General features: G+C 40.5%; 1 protein-coding gene across 6 annotated transcripts in view; it reads left to right on the top strand.

Annotated features, from left to right (window-relative positions):
- The window catches only part of VWA3A (von Willebrand factor A domain containing 3A), a 65,414-nt gene that overhangs the window by 24,906 nt on the left and 22,780 nt on the right, over positions 1-17,728 (top strand). For 5 of the 6 annotated variants that reach the window (XM_073362196.1, XM_073362194.1, XM_073362198.1 and 2 more), the window contains 7 exons: positions 802-882; positions 9,487-9,636; positions 10,778-10,872; positions 14,763-14,882; positions 15,819-15,893; positions 16,673-16,817; positions 17,464-17,659. In XM_073362196.1, the coding sequence (XP_073218297.1) occupies positions 802-882; positions 9,487-9,636; positions 10,778-10,872; positions 14,763-14,882; positions 15,819-15,893; positions 16,673-16,817; positions 17,464-17,659 (862 nt within the window). The remainder of the gene's footprint in view (positions 1-801; positions 883-9,486; positions 9,637-10,777; positions 10,873-14,762; positions 14,883-15,818; positions 15,894-16,672; positions 16,818-17,463; positions 17,660-17,728) is intronic. The other variant, XM_073362197.1, reaches the window with a different exon arrangement.

The raw sequence follows: 17,728 nt of genomic DNA, 5'->3' as shown, positions 1-17,728 counted from the left end.
AAATTGTGTTTTACACTCTGATGACACTGTAAAGCTTATTCTCCAAAGTGGGGGTTTTTTTGGGGGGGGGGTTGTTTGAGGGGGAAAGGTTGGTTGATTGGTTTGATATGGGGTTTTTGGGGGGTGAAGGAAGGCGTTGTCTCCTTGGGTGAATATGTATCCAAATCTCTCTGTTATTTTCATGTTACCTGAAGTCATTGTATGCTGATGGAAAAATAAGGTAAAATATTTGTTTTCAATTGTGTAGCATTGCTGCCACAGAGAGCAGTATTCCTAGTTGTATGATTCTAAATAACTTCTCTGGACTGACCTTGTGAGATTCTAAATACTCTGAGCATCCTTGAACTTCATTGGAGTTGCAAATACTCTTGCAGGAGTACCTTGCAGCACGGGCCCCAAATAAATAACTTTTTTTAAAAAGTATAATGCCTCATTGTGTGGCCTGCTCAGAAAGCTTTCATCCTGTATAGAACATCCAGTCCAAAGAGGTTGTCTGGTAGATTTTTATCTGAAAAAGTAGTATTTATTTGAAATTGTGATGCCTAATCTGTGCAGGTTTAAATATCCTTCTGTGTTCTGCCTCTTAGGCTTACAGAACCAAATTCAGCCCTGATGTAAGCAGGTGAAACTCCATGGACTTTTAGTTTTCTTACATTTATGGATTTAAGTCAGACATATAATGTCATTAACTACAGTCTGTGTATTTCTTCACTAATAAACTCAATGGAAAGAATGTCCTGTTTATGTAACTTACAACATACATGTTGCTTTAAACAGCGGAGTGTTTTCTCATCCTTTCAGAAAGCAATGATGCAGTTTGAATGGCATGATGGGACGGTGAAAAATGTTCACGTGGACCCACCAATATTATATAACTATCAGGTGAGTTATTAATATTTGTCTAGTTGGTCCTACAATTCAGTACTACATGCACACCTAGTTATTCCGTCTCAGTCATTATCCTGCGCTGAGACGAGGCCAGCAACAGAGAGGATTCACGGGCACAGTTGGTTACAAGACGAGATGCTTACAGCTGTCATTGAGTGTATCTGCAGCATATAGGACCCAGTAACCTGGGTGGATATATGAACAGATTCATCTAACAATGAAGAACTCTAAACAAGAGGAACAGGTCTGTCAGGAGCACTGCTGGACTAGTGCCAAACATGCTTTGTTGTCCAGCAGCAAGTTATTGTGAACACATAGTAATTATTCCATCCTATTCTGGTGTTCTGTGTATCCTATAAATACACATACTGTACAGTATTAAAACCAGCAACACCCAAACCCACCCTAATACAATCCTCGCCTATAATTTCATACCTTAATTACAAGTATATCCCCATTCTATTCAGTCTGAGTAGTAAACAAGACCAATAAAGCAGAATGCCTAGCAGTCATTGGTCAGACAAAAAAATAAACTAGGGCATACATTGGACATTTTAGCAAGCAAAGCACTCACAAGCTCAGATAACTGCTGTGTGATATGGCAGCAGTCTATGGCAATAAGAGAGAGCACCCTGCTACCATAGCAGTCCCAGACAGCTCACGTGCAGAAAGAAGAGGCAGGCAAAGAATTCTGAGGTCAAGAATTTGATTCCAGGGCTTCATAAAGCATAGATTAAACAGGAAATTTTGCCCTGCAAAACAGTGCATTGTATAAAGAGCTTCCTCAGTGAAGTGGATCTACCACTTCATCACCAATGAAGTGGATCTACCGGGGTTTTCCAACTGAGCAACAGATGATGCACAACACCTGGGGAAGAGGAGACTGAGGACAGTGGTGAAAAACTAATAATACCAGATCAGTGTAGGACACTGAGGGCAATCTGTGGCAGCTTGGAAGCAGAAAGTGACAGAAACAGGACGGTCTATATCAAGGGGAAATTTGCAGGAATAAAAAGCAGATGATGTGAGTCATGATGCCACATGGGTCTAGATTTAGAACACCATATCACTGCTTATTTCTACAACATGGGCTCTGTTCTGAATATGTTTCCACAGCATCCAGCACTGCTGGAATATTTTTGTTTCAGGTGTACTGCTGTTACACCTAAAGAGAAGCAGTATTGTCAGGTGATAGGATAGTAGACAGTCAGGAGACATAGGCAAAATTCAAAATATAGTCTGATTTGCCATGTGACCTGAAAATTACTTACCCTTTCTGTGCCTCAGTTTCTCCATCAATGAATCAGGGTAATTCTTACCTACCATTGTAAAGCAATATGAGATCAATGGATGAAAAGTTCTGTATAAGTGCTAAGTGTTAATAATCATCAAAGGGCCATCATAGAAATGTTCACTTTATAGTCCTCAGGAGCTCTGTATATCATATTTGTGAGTCGCATTTTAGCCTCAACAGGTTTGGGTGATCATTCCCACAATAGCCTTTCCATTTGTTTGGATGAAATGTAATTTAGCGAGCATAAATGCTAGGGCTCACTCTGAGCAATGTAGCCAGCCCTGTTAGAGTAGAAAACAGGGAACTCTTGCCTCTTGACTTTACCCATGATTTTTGCCCTTCCATAGATGCACTGGTTTGCCTTATATGTGCAATTCAGGGTACTGTGTAATTCAGGTTTTAGAATGCCTTAAGGTCTTATCTACACTAGAAACTTTGAACAGGAAAAGTTTTGCCAGCATAATGCAATTATTTCAGCAGAGTGCATTTACATTTCATTGTTTGTGCTGATCCCTCATGTCCATACAGTATCAAGTTAGACCAGCAAAAGGTACGTTGTACTGTGGATAAGCATTCCAGTGTCCTCCGTGCTGCCTTCAGAAACACTACCTTGTTGGAAATTGTCACTGTGCATTATGAGGCAGCTGCTGTATATGTGGGATACCTCATTCCTCTCAGGAAATTTTGGGAATTTGGGTTAAATGCACACAATTCGTATTGTTCCGCCACATAATCTACTGCTCTCATGCACCATTTTCAAACTCATAACAGCATGGATGTGGCACAGAGAGGAAACTTTGTTGTATTTGCAAGGCTGCACTACTCAGACTCAGCTGAAGATGAGTGGACAGTGAATGTAGTGGCTATACTATTACAGCCGTTCATACAACTGCAAAGGGTGCTCCCGTTCAATGAGTACCAAGTGGCACAATTGGAATGTCATGTGAACCTAGGTCAATCAGCACTGGGGTCCAGAACTTTGAGATGCAGAACTCCACATCCCTTCAGTTATGTGCTAAGCTCACCCGAGTCCTACAGCACAGAAACACCAAGACGAGAGTTGCTCTTGCAAGGCAGAAATGAATGGCAATCACCATATGGAAACTTGCAACCCTGGATGCTGTCAGTCAGTGAGGAAGCAGTTTGGCATTGGAAAATCAACAGGCAGTTTTCACTGAGGTATGCAAGGCAATAAAGCATGTCCTCCTATACAGTAAGGCAGGGCAACATGCAGGAAATAATAGATGGATTCAACAATACGGGCTTCCTTAACTGCTGAGACAGTAGACTACGCATGTCCCCATTCTGTGCCCTCCCAACCACCAGCCTCCAAGTAAATAAAATGGGTGTTTCTTGATCGTTATGTAGTTTGGTGGATCACCAAGGATTGATGTACAGACAACACAAAGTTGGCTGGTCTGGAAAAGTCCGTACCACCTGGGATTTTTAGAAATACATGACTTTTTGACAAGCTGAAAGCTGGGACACTTTTTCCAGACATCCAGTTGACATTAACAGAGTTTCTATGCCAATTGTGATTCTTAGTAACTCTACCTTCCCTTTGCTTCCCTGGCTTATGAAGCCAAACACCAGCAATTTGGACAGAAATAAGGGAAGGTTTTATTATCCCCTGTGCAGCTACAGAATGAATGTGAGTGTGTCTTTGGAAGGCTGAAGGGAAGGTATTTCATTGCAAGGCTAAAATTCAGCAAGGAAAATTTTCCTACAGTTATTGCTGTGTGCTACGGATTGCATAACATCTGTGAGACCAAGGGTGAGACCCTAATGCTAGGGTGGATGAAGTGAGGTGGACAGACAGGCCGTCGGCTACATTCAAACAGCTTGAAAGTAAGCCAGTTAAAGTGCCACCATTAACACTGTGTGGATGAAGAAAGCTTAGGAGTATCCTCTGACAGTGGGTAGTAGCCTGACATTGTCTCATGGAATATGTACACTGACTGAGCCTGCCTTTAGATAATATGCATGAATATGACTTGTATTAAAAATTTTAATGAGGATTGCATAAGGGCAATTCTTTTAGTAGTGCACATTAAGTACTAGCTTTAATATCTTATTGAATTTTTTTATTGTGGTATAGAAGCCTTTCTGGTTATATGAAGTACTTTCTACCACCTCAGACAGCTCTGTAGTGCCAAAAAAAACACAATAAATGTGTGCAGTAACTATGAACAACCTTGAACTCTATGTAAAACACAGTAAGACATGCCTCACAAAAGGAGAAAAGAGCTTACTTACAACTTTGAATTTACTAACCACATAATATAAACTATTTACAGTGAAATTTAACATGCAGACTGGATGTCATGCATCACAGATTGCAGTATGTCTAGTCAAAACATTTCTTTTTGTTCCCTATGCTGTTTGTCTATTGGAATTGAGTGTAATGGAAACTACTGCAAGAAATGTGGGTGATTCAGGGGTGGAGAGGTGTATGATCCTTAGCAGCAGCCAGTATTATTCATGCTTTAGAGTGGATGGAACTGCTGCAATGTTATCCTTGATATATTCACTGATCAACAGTGGTGTCTGCTGCTTCAGTAGCAGCAGCGTATTTCTGTGCCTCTGTCCTTTCATGTCTCCTCCAGCAGATTTCATACCACTCCCTAGCATTCCTCACATTTGTCTTGATCTCCTGAATAATTTCTGTAAATGTGTCCTCCTTTTTGTGTGAGGGGGTGTCTGGTTCTGATAGTTACCAGATGTTCTGCAGGTGTTGGTGAGGTTCCCCTCATAAAGGTCACTGACAAACAGATTAAACAAACAGCAGTTGTTAGGTTTGAGGATTTAGCATTCTATGGTAGATAACTACACCAGCTACTCAGATTTTCCTGTCTTGGGCAGTATACATTTGTGGTTAGCCTCAGAACTATATGTGGATTGTAAGCATTTTAGACCATACAGGATGGTGGGGGGTACTTAACCAGGTCACTTAAATAGGGAGGGGGCAGGACATGAAATACGTACACAAATATTATAGTAAAGACTACTGAATGAATTTCAGCAGTTGTGAATCTTTGAGGATTTATCCATCTGATGGATAACAAAGTGGCAGAGAAAGGAGGTGTGTAAGAGGCCCAGAGGCTGCCTGGGAATGTATGCAGCCACGTTGTTTTTCCCAGTGATCCACTCACAGAACTAGTGCCGGAGCGGCAAGGGAATATGCCATACCATGGTGGTCCAACCAAGGCAACTTGGCCTGACAGTAACAGGGAAAAGATTAAATACCTCTTGCTAATACGATTTTCTGTAAAATTGTGGCAGCATCCCAAATCTGTGTGGGTAAAGGTTAACCAGCTATTCTGCCAGCAGCCCAAGGAACTGTAACTGCCAGTTGGGGGCATGCAAGTTCTGGCATGTCAAGTGCAAAAGCATAATAAGGCAAACCAAAAGAGAATTTGAAGAGCATCTAGCAAAAGACTCAAAAGCTAATAGCAAAAAAAAAATTTAAGTACATCAGAAGGAGAAAGTACCAAAAAATCAGTGGGGGCACCAGATGATCAAGGTGGTAAAGGTGCACTTGAAGAAGACAAGGCTTCTTGTGGAGAAGCTAAATGAATTCTTTGGATCAGTCTTCACTACAGAGGACGTAACTGAGATTCACACACTTGAGACATTCTTTTTAGAAGACAAATCTGAGGAACTGTTCAAGATTGAGCTGTCAGTAGAGGAGGATTTGAAACAAATGGATAAACTAAACATCCATAAGTCACCTGGTAATAAGTCACCAGGACCAGTTGGTGATCACCCAAGAGTTGTGAATGAGCTCAGATATGAAATTGCATAACTACCGTATGTGGTACGTAACCTATCACTTAAATCAGTCTCTGTACCAGATGACTGGCAGATAGCTAAAGTGACGCCAATTTTTTAAAAAAGCTCCAGAGGCAATCCTGGCAATTATAGGCTCATAAGCCTGACTTCAGTACCAGGCAAACTAGTAGAAACTGTAGTAAATAGCAGAATCATCAGACACACAGATGAACAGGATATGTTGGAGAAGATTCAACAGGGCTTTTGAAAAGGGAAATCATGCATTAGCAATCTATTAGAATTCTTTGAGAGGGTCAACAAATGTGTGGATCCAGTGGATATAGTGTACTTGGACTTTCAGAAAGCCCTCACTAAATGTTCTTAAGCAATTTATTCCAGTGCTTAACCACTCTGACAGTTAGGAATTTTTTCCTAATGTCCAACCTAAACTGCCCTTGCTGCAATTTAAGTCCATTGCTTCTTGTCCTGTCCTCAGAGGTTAAGAAGAACAATTTTTCTCCCTCCTTGTAATAACCTTTTATGTACTTGAAAACTGTTATAATGTTCCCTCTCAGTCTTCTTTTCTCCAGACTAAACAAACCCAAATTTTTATAGGTCTCATAGGTCATGTTTTCCAGACCTTTAATCATTGTTGTTGCTCTTCTCTGGACTTTCTTCAATTTGTCCACATCTTTCCTGAAATGTGGCACCCAGAACTGGACACAATACTCCAGTTGAGGCCTAATCAGTGCGGAGTAGAGCAGAAGAATTACTTCTTATGTCCTACTTACAATACTTCTGCTAATTCTCCCTCTTACTGGGATGGCACATGTGTTGGGCACTTGCACAGTTTTCTGGGATTCTGGTTGTATATAAAACGGCTCCTGGCTATTGCTCAGCTCACTGTCGTCATCATCACATTCCTGGCAATGCCAAGCACCTTTTCCTCATCCCCACTGTGCGGGGAGGGATTCCTGGGCACTGTGGGATGCTGAAGTGTCTGCAGTCCATTTTAGAGGTGAAGGTAGGCAACCCTGCTTGATATAGCATCAAGCTGTGCATAAAGGAGCAGGGCTTGCGGGAAGCTCCAGACCTCCTCTTGTGCTCCTTGACCTTTTGGTAGACCTGCCTCCCTTCCTCTTCTTTTGACTTGCATTGGGTCTCATCTCTGGTTTTCTCCTTGGATTTGAATCACTTTTGAAAGGTTGGCATATATATATCTTTCTTACTATAATAATGCCATAGTTGTGCCAGAACATGCTCCTTTCCCCACAGCCCTAGAAATTCAAAGACCTTTACCCTGCTCCCACCCCACCAACCTCTAGACTACACAGCAGCTTTAGAATGGATTGGAACCATGCTTGTAGTGCTGTGAGAAAAGTAACAGGAAAAGATGTGACCACAAACAATGTGCTGGTGATTGAACTGAGAGGCATGCTTCTGGCCACTGGGACCCCATAGTAGCAGAGTTCAAAATCTTTTACTAGACAGCTCGCTTCTGAAGGGAATGGTGAATTGTGGGAATGTTGCTGGAAGACTTCTTATACCCATACAGATACATGTTTGTCCAGATTGTTACTGTACCAATTGAGACATACCAACAGTAGGCTTATATCACTCTGGAAGAGGGAATAAAAATGCTGGCAAAAGTGGAGAGTGGTGTTAGTAGACAAAAAATATTAAATGTTGGTGCTTGCCAGGTTGTGGCAGTTGAAAGTGAGCTTTACCAGTAAAACCTTCTTGTATAGACAAGGCGAAAGAGTGCATGACCCTTCTGTAGTAAAAGAAACCACACACACCTGACATTAAAGGACACAGATGATATGCCATCAGTGTCAAACCACATCACTAAGAACAGTGAGCATTCTCTATCACCACCACCACAACAGAATCCTCACTTTTGAGTCTCAAATTCCCAATGCGAAAAAGCACAAATCTCCCCTAAGATTTTGGACCATCTGAGTGGGTGAACAACTCTGAGCCTTTGAGGAATAACTTTGTCCCCTGAATGACCTGTTATAGGTTCATCTCTCTGCGTTGCTAGCTGCAGTAATATGCAGTAATGAGCTTAGCTATATGATGCCTCCGACTGTCTGCGATGTCAACAGTACACGACTCCTCTGTCTTGACTCCCCATTGCCCCCATAGGATTGCAAATGGAGTTGTCATAGGAAAGGATGGATGTGTCCTGCATCTAGCCAAGTACATCAGCTCCTGGTGTTGTGAACCTAACTTTGTGAGAGTAGGGTGAAACTAACTTTGCCGAGACCTGTGAGGGTATGCCCAAACAGCTATGGCTCACCATCAGTGACACTCTCCTTTTGCCTTGTATGTTGTGCCTGATAGTATTCTTCAGATGGTTGTGTGCACAACATCTGCAATGGCATGGGATAAGTGGTTCATACGAGATATAGTAAAGAATATATATAATATGCTGAATCACCTTCCAGGTGTTTGTTTCCCAGGACACCCCAGGTGTGGAGGGTCTGAGCCTGAGTCAAACCAGGATCCAGGGTTCAAGCTCTATTGCTTTGCAGCATAGATGCAGCCCCACTGGACTCGTGCTCTGGGAGTCTCCAAAAAGCATTCCACAATCCTGTGGGCTGTCTTTCTTGGTCATCTGGACAGCCAAGTTTGGTGAACAGTCAAGTTTTCCCACACTGCACCATACACAAAAGGCTAGAGCAGCCACATTTTGGGAGGGCACTAGGAAATCTGGGATTTGGGTGGTTGGAGTCAGACCCCCATAATGCAGTGTAGACACTGAAGCTCCAGGCTGGGATCCAGGGTTGAATACCTAACCTGGGGTTGCAAATGAGTGTAGACACTCAAGCTCTATTTTAACAAACTTACGGTCTGGAAACTCAAGTTCTACTAACCCTGGGCTTATATTGCAGTGTAGATGATTGACAGAATTCTTGGTGGTGATTCTTCACTGAGAGTAGTTTCTGTTATTGTTCTCCAGAGAAAAGCGTGGCCTCCAATTCTTGTCTAATGGTTTTAATATACTTCCGTGCCCTTGCACGGCCTTGGACTGCATTTTAATAAATAAAAATATGGTGCTTGTTGAACATATGGCCTGGCCTCTGCCATTGCTCCTGTCATTGACTGACCAAATGGAATATCTGACTGGTGCTACAAAGCACTTAGGATATGTCTACCCTGCAGTCATGAGTGTGAATGGAAGGTCATGTTGATGAACCTGTACTCTCACTAGAGCTCTAGGAGTAGAAGTGGGGATACCACGGTGTGGGCTTCAGCACCAGCTTTACACGCCCATCTGACTCACTGCATGTGCACTTGCTTGTGCAGCAGGTGCTGAATCCCGCACCACAGCATCCTCACGTCTGGGTTTAGTGAGCTAGCTAGAGTACAGCTAGCACAGGTATGTCTACACGAGCTGCTATTTGTGCTTATAGCTGCAGTGTAGACATATCCTTAGAGAAATATGCTCTTGATGTCATACCCTAGAAGTAGATTAAGTCTTGTTCGTGTTTTAATAGTCCACTGAATACCAGAATTTACTCTCCTAGTTCTTGCTCCCTGGCTTAGGGATGATGTGGAGGTTTAGCATGGAAACAGGCAGAACCCTGCAAATCTGTGGATATCCGCTTTATATCTGCAGCTGCAGATATCTGTGGACGATGTCTGCAGATCGGATGTGGATACAAATTTTGAAACAGGTGAGATGGCTGGGTGGACCCCTTCCTGTAGGACAAGTGCTTGTGCTGATTCTACACTGTTTTTTGTTGGTTTTGGAACACTGTGTGAATACTGAAACCTCCTGATGAGCTATGAACTGTGTACCCTAGGTGTCTGTCATTGACTTCATAGGGTCCTGGCCCCTTCAGTGCCCACCCCTTAGTAATGGTTGCCCAACAATACACATTTAAGGAAAGTGGCAAGGGAGGCTGAGTTGAGGGTGAGGAATACCTAGTGGTCTCTGTGATGCTGAAAGACATGACTGTAGGTCTACTTGCTGTAGATCACTGTGCAAACATGCTACATGTGCACTTGTAACAGCCATATTTCTGCCAGCTTCCTGGAGATATGCTTTCTACCTGCACTGTGGCTGCCATTGCTAAGCGTGGTGTGAACTCTGTTTCTGTCGATGGCCCCACTCCCCTCTGGCTCCTGTAATGCCACCACTGAGAGATACCTACGGTCTTGTTTCCCCATCTTCATGTATGGAGCTTTGCCACTATAATTAATTATTTAATTATAAATAATTAAATAGTTATTCGAGCAGGAACTTGAACATGGGTTTCCTGCTTCCCAAGTGAGTGCCCTAAATGCCAAGCTTATAGTATCAGTGTCCCTCCCTATGATTAATCAAGTATTTTATATACTGTGGAACAACTTCGCTTCTAATGAGGAAGTTTTAAAGACTATGGAGTTATAGCCAAAATGATTGAAATGTGATTGCATCAAGTGACATTAACAGATGAGCAACTAAAATGCACAGAGGGCAATTATGAGCAAGCTAAACTATCATCTGACATTCCTGTGGTCAATGGAGATTGAGAGTCAGAGAACCATGGAGCCCTTTTAGTTTCTTCATCATTTTCTGTGTGTCTTATTTGCAGATGTTTTAACAGAATACATGAACTGGAAGGGTAAGGGTACTTTACCATAACTGATCATTTCCATCAGTTTAAATATGTGGATTTTATTCACTAAAATCTGTATAGTTTGTCATAGTCAATTATCCTATTTTTAGGTCAACAAATATTTGGAAATACAAATTTAGTCTGAAATAGAAACATGTTAATTTAGATTATTTTAAAAACCACCATTCGTCAGTTGTCTATATTTTGTTCACAGAAACAGCTTGATAGAACGGTGAGAACATATGAGAGGCGAATAGACTGGCTTTCTATCGCTAGCAGAAGAATATGGGGAACTGTTTGTGAACGGAGGTATTAATATTGGGCATTCTGGGTCCCTGTTGCAGAAGTGGCATCCTAATTTGGCAGTGTTAACTTTGTGCCTGTAAATGAGCATAGAAACACAGTACAAAAAATGTACACACCTAAATGCATCATTTGCAGATAATGTGACTTGTGCATGCAATTTAAGTATCCATTTTTGAAAACTGATATGATGATATAATGCATCCGATGAAGTGAGCTGTAGCTCATGAAAGCTTATGCTCAAATAAATTTGTTAGTCTCTAAGGTGCCACAAGTACTCCTTTTCTTTTTGCGAATACAGACTAACACGGCTGTTACTCTGAAACCTGATATTGTACTGTTCAGCATGTAGCTATATCTTTTTATTATTGATGATGGGATGTTCAGTGGACCATAAAGACACTAAAGTTCAAATATACTAGAAAAGAAGCCATAGCTTCAATGAGACCGGTTAATATACACATTTAAATTTGAGGTATCTAAGAAATGACCCTTTGGGAAATGTTCTGTCTTAAATCCCATGTAAACAGAGCCTGATGTGTATGGTCACAAAGGCTAAAACATTAAGACTCTTCCTGCAAAGCACATTGAGCCATCTGTACTTAGTGTTAAAGCTTCCTACTGTGAAGGCTCAGACACCAAATCTTCCACCCAGCCCCACTCATACACTTAATACTTTTTTCCCCAAAAACTATATATGGAATTATGAACCACAGTAAAAATGGTGGGAGACCACTCTTCTCACCTTTTGAGGTGTATTGCCTGGGTCCGGGTCCAGCATTAGGGTAAAACAAAACACATTCTGTGTGGAATAAGTAAGGGCCCAATCCTGGAAACACTTACAGGGACTATTCATGTGATTAAAATTAGGCATGTGCATTATTGTTTGCTGGATTAGGACCATAATACAGCTTGATCTCATTATGTTAGATTGTGATTATTTAAAATCAAACAGTCACTGACAAACACAATGCTAAATCAGTGATACTCAGACTGAGGTTCCTAAGCCGCAAATGACTCTTTAATATGTCTTCTGTGGCTCTTTGCAGCACATGATATTAAAATACTATGATTTAATTATTAACCAATCAGGATGTTTTTACTATGTTATTAACCAATTGTAGTTGATAAAATAATAATACTTGGTCAGTCATTTTGCTGTGAGAATTATATTCTCTCTCTCTATGTATGTATATATATATAAAATATTGTGATAGACAGTTGGGTACAGCAGAGTAGCAGAAGGCAGATATACTGGCAACTGGATTAACAGTTTTCTGTTCCCTGACTGACCAGAGCAGGGACTACTCCAGGCTAATGAGAACACCTGACTCCAATTAACCTGCAAAGAGTCAGGTGAGGCCATTAAGCTAATATGACCACCTGACTCTAATTAAGGCCCCTCTGATACTATAAAAGGGCTCACTCTAGGAAGCCAGAGGAGAGGAAATACGGCTGAAGGGCTGGTTAATGAAGACACCCTCAAGTCATTGGTAAGGGAGCCCTAAGGTAAGAGAGAAGAAGAGAGAAGCAGGAGAGCTGAGGGGAAGTGGCCCAGGGAAATGTAGCAACTTTGGCAGTGAAAGGTTGGCTGCCAACAGCTGCTACCATTAGGGTCCCTGGGCCGGAACCCAGAGTAGAGGGCGGGCCTGGGTTCCCCCCAACCCACCACTACAGAAACACCTCCTGCGAGGGGAAAACAGGCCCCTGTCAGGACACGAGGCTAAACTGTTTTAGTATGAGGCAGTAGGAGCAACAGAGACTGTGGGAGTTCTCTCACCAACCTCCTTGCTGGCTTAGGATGAAAAGGGCTCAGTAGACTGTGTCCCTGGCCCTAGAGAGAGAAGGCCTACGTGGAGGGTTGCAGTGAGCCTCTGAAGCTAGCATAAACCGCCTGGAAGCACGGGACCCACGGGGACAAGGTCGGAGCTCTGCCACAGAGTGTGTGTGTGTGTGTATATATATATATATATATATATATATATATATATATATAAAAAAAATATTAGGGCTGTCGATTAATCACGGTTACACGTGATTAACTCAAAAAGTTAACTGTGCTTTAAAAAATGAACTGTGATTAATCTCAATTAATCACACTGTTAAACAATAGAATACCAATTCAATAAATTAATTACCTATTAAATATTGTGGATGTTTTTCTATATTTTCAAATATATTTATTTCTATTACAACACAGAATACAAAGTGTACAGTGCTCACTTTATATTATTTTTATTACAAATATTTGCACTGTAAAAATGATAAACAAAAGAAATAGTATTTTTCATTTCACCTCATACAAGTACTGTAGTGCAATCTCTTTAACATGAAAGTGCAACTTACAAATGTAGATTTTTTTTTTTTGTTACATAACTGCACTCAAAAACAAAACAATGTAAAACTTTAGGGCTTACAAGTCCATTTACTCTTGCTTCTTGTTCAGCCAATCGCTAAGACAAACATGTTTGGTTCCATTTACAGGAGATAATGATGCCCGGTTGCTTACAATGTCACCTGAAAGTGTGAACCGGCGTTCACATGGATCTTTTGTAGCCAGCATTGCAAGGTCTTTACGTGCCAGATATGCTAAAGATTCGTATACTCCTTCATGCTTCAGCCACCATTCCAGAGAACATGCTTCCATGCTGATGATGCTCGTTAAAAAAATAATTAATTAATGAATTTTGTGACTAAACTCCTTGGGGGAGAATCGTATGTCGCCTTCTCTGTTTTACCTGCATTCTGCCATCTATTTCATGTTATAGCAGTCTCGGATGATGACCCAGCACATGTTCTTCATTTTAAGAACACTTTCACTACAGATTTGACAAAATGCAAAGAAGGTACCAATGTGAGATTTCTAAAGATAGCTATATCACTCGACCAAAGGTTTAAGAATCTGAAGTGCCTTCCAAACTCTGAGAGGGACGAGGTGTGGCGCATGCTTTCAAATGTCTTAAAAGAGCAACACTCCAATGTGAAAACTACAGAACCCAAACCCCAAAAAAGAAAATCAACCTTCTGCTGGTGGCATCTGACTCAGATGGTGAAAATGAACATGCGTCGATCCGCACTGCTTTGGATAGGTTTTGAGCAGAGCCTGTTTTCAGCCTGGACGCATGTCCTCTGGAATGGTGGTTGAAGCATGAAGGGACATATGTATCTTTAGTGCATCTGGCACATAAATATCTTGCAATGCTGGCTACAACAAAACAATATAAAACTTTAGCGCCTACAAGTTGACTCTGTCCTACTTCTTGTTCACCAAGTCGCTAAGAGAAACAGGTTTGTTTACGGGAGATAATGCTGCCCACTTCTTATTTACAATGTCACTTGAAAGTGAGAACAGGCATTTGCATGTTTTGTTTTTGAGTTATGTAACAAACAAAAAAATCTACATTTGTAGATTGCACTGTCATGATAAAGAGATCTCACTACAGTACTTGGATGAGGTGAATTGAAAAATGCTTTTCTTTTATTTATCTTTTTTACAGTGTAAATATTTGTAATAAAAATAACAGTGAGCACTGTACCCTTTGTATTCTGTGTTGTAACTGAAATCAATATATTTGAAAATTTAGAAAAACATCAAAATATATTTATAGTGCAATTTAAACTGCGATTAATTTTTTTAATCATTTGACAGCCCTATTAATCACATGAATTGTCCCTGTGTTTCCAGGATGCAGACTAGCTTATTCCATACTAAGTGTGTTTTCTTTTACCCTAGTTCTGCAGTGGTGCGAGGGAAGAAATCTATTACTTCATAGATTTTTAAGGCCAAAACTTGAACAATAATTAATTCAGTAGTGATTAAAATATCTAAACAAAGTGATAGAAATATTGTCTGTGATTTGGGTCCCTTTTAATTAAGGTATGTGTTCCTTGTGTAGGGTTGTTATACTGGTTGATATCTCAGTAACAAATTTCTTGTACATCATTCATATCCAACATTCCTTGCGACTTTTACTTGAAGAACAAATGTCAAACAAGGATTTCTTCAATATTATAGCGTAAGTAGCTGATCAAAAATATTTTTCTTTAAACAATTACCTATAACACATTGTGAGCAAGCAGTACACAGGTGGCTAAATAGAAAAATGACATGCAAGGTGGCTAACTAGCTACTAAAGATTGCCAATGTCTTATCTGATTTAGATGATATTTTACCGTATTTAACTTTTTGTGATAGAATAATTACAAGAATAGCCTATGAAAAACACCCTAATTTGCCCTTATCACTATTTTAAATAGTTGAAATATACGGTGGCCAGTCTGGTAATTAAGGATCATCATCTACTTTATGATGTTTATGCTTCATGATTTTGCACATTTCAGTGAACCCAGATAATGTTCAAAAACATTAAAACAGTGTAAAAAAAACACTGGAATGCTAGGGAGGTGGTGGAACTAGGGACTAGGAGGTGGAATCTAGGGAGGTGGTGGAATCTCTTTCCTTAGATATTTTTAAGGTCAGGCTTGACAAAGCCCTGGCTGGGATGATTTAGTTGGGGATTGGCCCTGCTTTGAGCAGGGGGTTGGACTAGATGACCTCCTGAGGTCCCTTCCAACCCTGATATTCTATGATTCTGTGATAACAAATACTGTGCATATTATAGTACTGAGAACAGTTGCAAAATTAAAGTGTCAAAAAACATCACATTTAAAAAAATAGTTGGGTTTATCAGGTCCCTCCACTGCAAAATCCCTCTTGCAATTTACAAGAGACATAAATACAATAGTGTATGAACTTTGATATTATTTTTCCTAGTATACAACAATACTAAATTCCTTAATACACAGGTAGGTGTGGAATGTTCCACGGTTTGAAACACAAACTGATATCAGATGACAAACATCTGTAATGCTAGATTTTATCTAGGGAATTTACATTGTACCCTTGAGAGCTATAATTTGAAAATGTAACTGCTGTTTTGTTTTCTCCAAAGATTTGGAAGTGACATCAAGTCTTGGAAACCAGAAATGGTTCCTTCAAATTCAGAAAATTTACAAAGTGCCTGGAGGTACAATCAAATTATAATTTGCTTATATTTATGAATTTAATGAAAGTGCTTATCCTAGAACAAATGTAGCATAGAACCAGGTTTAACGAAAGCAGTGAGTAATTTTGCAGATGTAAAAAGTTTAGTATGGTGTGCTGTCCTATAGTTTGTGTAGTTCTAATCTGAAAAATTACTTGTGACAACAGCGTGATAGCATTTAATATTTAGTGTGTTGAAATTATTTCCATATCATATGTGCTCCATTCAGAAGTGTAAAGGTAGTTTATAAAATAACTGCCAAACCTTCAGATACAACCTGAGAGCTGAAAGTCAGTCTGGATTCTTTCTTTCCTAATACCAGCACCACTCTGCATGCCAAATTATACCCTTATTGAACCTATGCAGTCCCATTGTCTTCAGAAGATCTGCACAGATGTAACTGAATGGAATTTAGTAAACAGTTCTGTTGATGCATGAGTGTGTAGAATTATGAGTTAACATGGAGTCTCATATTACAGCTTTCCTATATAATGTGCATTAATAATCCTTCTGCCTTAAAACTGTGCCTTGACCCTTTTCAGAGTTGCTAATTTGCCAGGGCTGCAGTAAAATTAGGCCAGTCCACTTGGACCATTGTATCATCGGGCTGTGCTGTGTGTCATAATTCAAAAGCTATTTCTATATTTCAGTGCATCACCATGAGATTTTAGTTGAGACGGTGGGTTTTATTGCTTCCTGCAGAAAAGTCTTTCTATTGCATATTCTTTGCATTCTGATTATTAGTATAAAACTCTTTCTAGATGGGTGTTGAGCCTGCAGTGCAAAGGCAGTAGAAATTTCATGAGTGCTCTAAGAAGAGCAGTGGAAGTAGACCTCAAAGATAAAGACAAACATGTATCTCAAGGACTTTATCTACTTACCACTGGAGTTCCTGACCAGGAGATGGTGGGTATCAATACAAAATTTTGCATGTTCTTTGTAAATATTTATTGCTTATTCAGAATTAACCTCAAACTTTTTTCACCTGCCTTCTGTAGTTTGGTGATAGAACACTTGTCTTTCATATAAGTAAGCCCATCAATGGTACCAGGATCTGTGACTTCGCCTCCTGAAATTATTCATTCCTGTATAACTCAAGGCAGGAAATATTGCTGGGTGAATCTCAAAAGGTTCTGGATGTTTTTGTGTGACCCACCCCCCAGCACTCACAGGCACTGTAGATCCCTTTTTCTAGTGACAGCAGGATCTTCCTTGCCCACTCCTTCCTCTATCTGGCAACTCTTCATCAGCCCTCCCATGCCCCATCTGCAGGAGAAGACAACAGTCCACTTCTGCCAGGCCACACATCATTCTCCAGACAGAAGAGGATTTAAATTATAAGGAGAAATCTCTCATCAATTCTGTGACTAACTCTAGAGTAAATTTACTTAAAGTTAAGCTCTGAGGGTCAGATCCTCAGTTGGTATGAAGCGATATAGTGACTTCAGTGGAATGACATTGATTTACACCAGCTGAGAATTTCGCCCTGCAAGTCAATAAAATAGTCACTCTTCTGAAGTTCATGGTGGTAGCCTTTCTTTTTGTCTTGTAGCATACGGTTAATACTTATATGGCCGATGTCTGTGGAGGTTGTGATTTGCAGCTTCACGTTTGTCTGTTCAGTGTAAATGGCTTTGACCCCAATGGCATTATTCCATCCCGCTATGCCAGTCCAAATGAAACTGCCAGCGCGTTTAGAGAAATAGCACATGCGGCCAATGGAAGGTTTCATTGGTTTGGAGAAACAGGTATGTTTTTTAACTTCCATCTTCATACATTCCTCCTCTATTGGGCAAGTTAGTAATGCACTATTACAG

Source organism: Lepidochelys kempii, chromosome 10 (assembly GCF_965140265.1).
Source record: "Lepidochelys kempii isolate rLepKem1 chromosome 10, rLepKem1.hap2, whole genome shotgun sequence".
Classification (NCBI taxonomy): Eukaryota; Metazoa; Chordata; order Testudines; family Cheloniidae; genus Lepidochelys; species Lepidochelys kempii.
The sequence above is the reverse complement of the archived record's forward strand: the minus strand, read 5'-3'. Positions and strand labels throughout refer to the sequence as shown.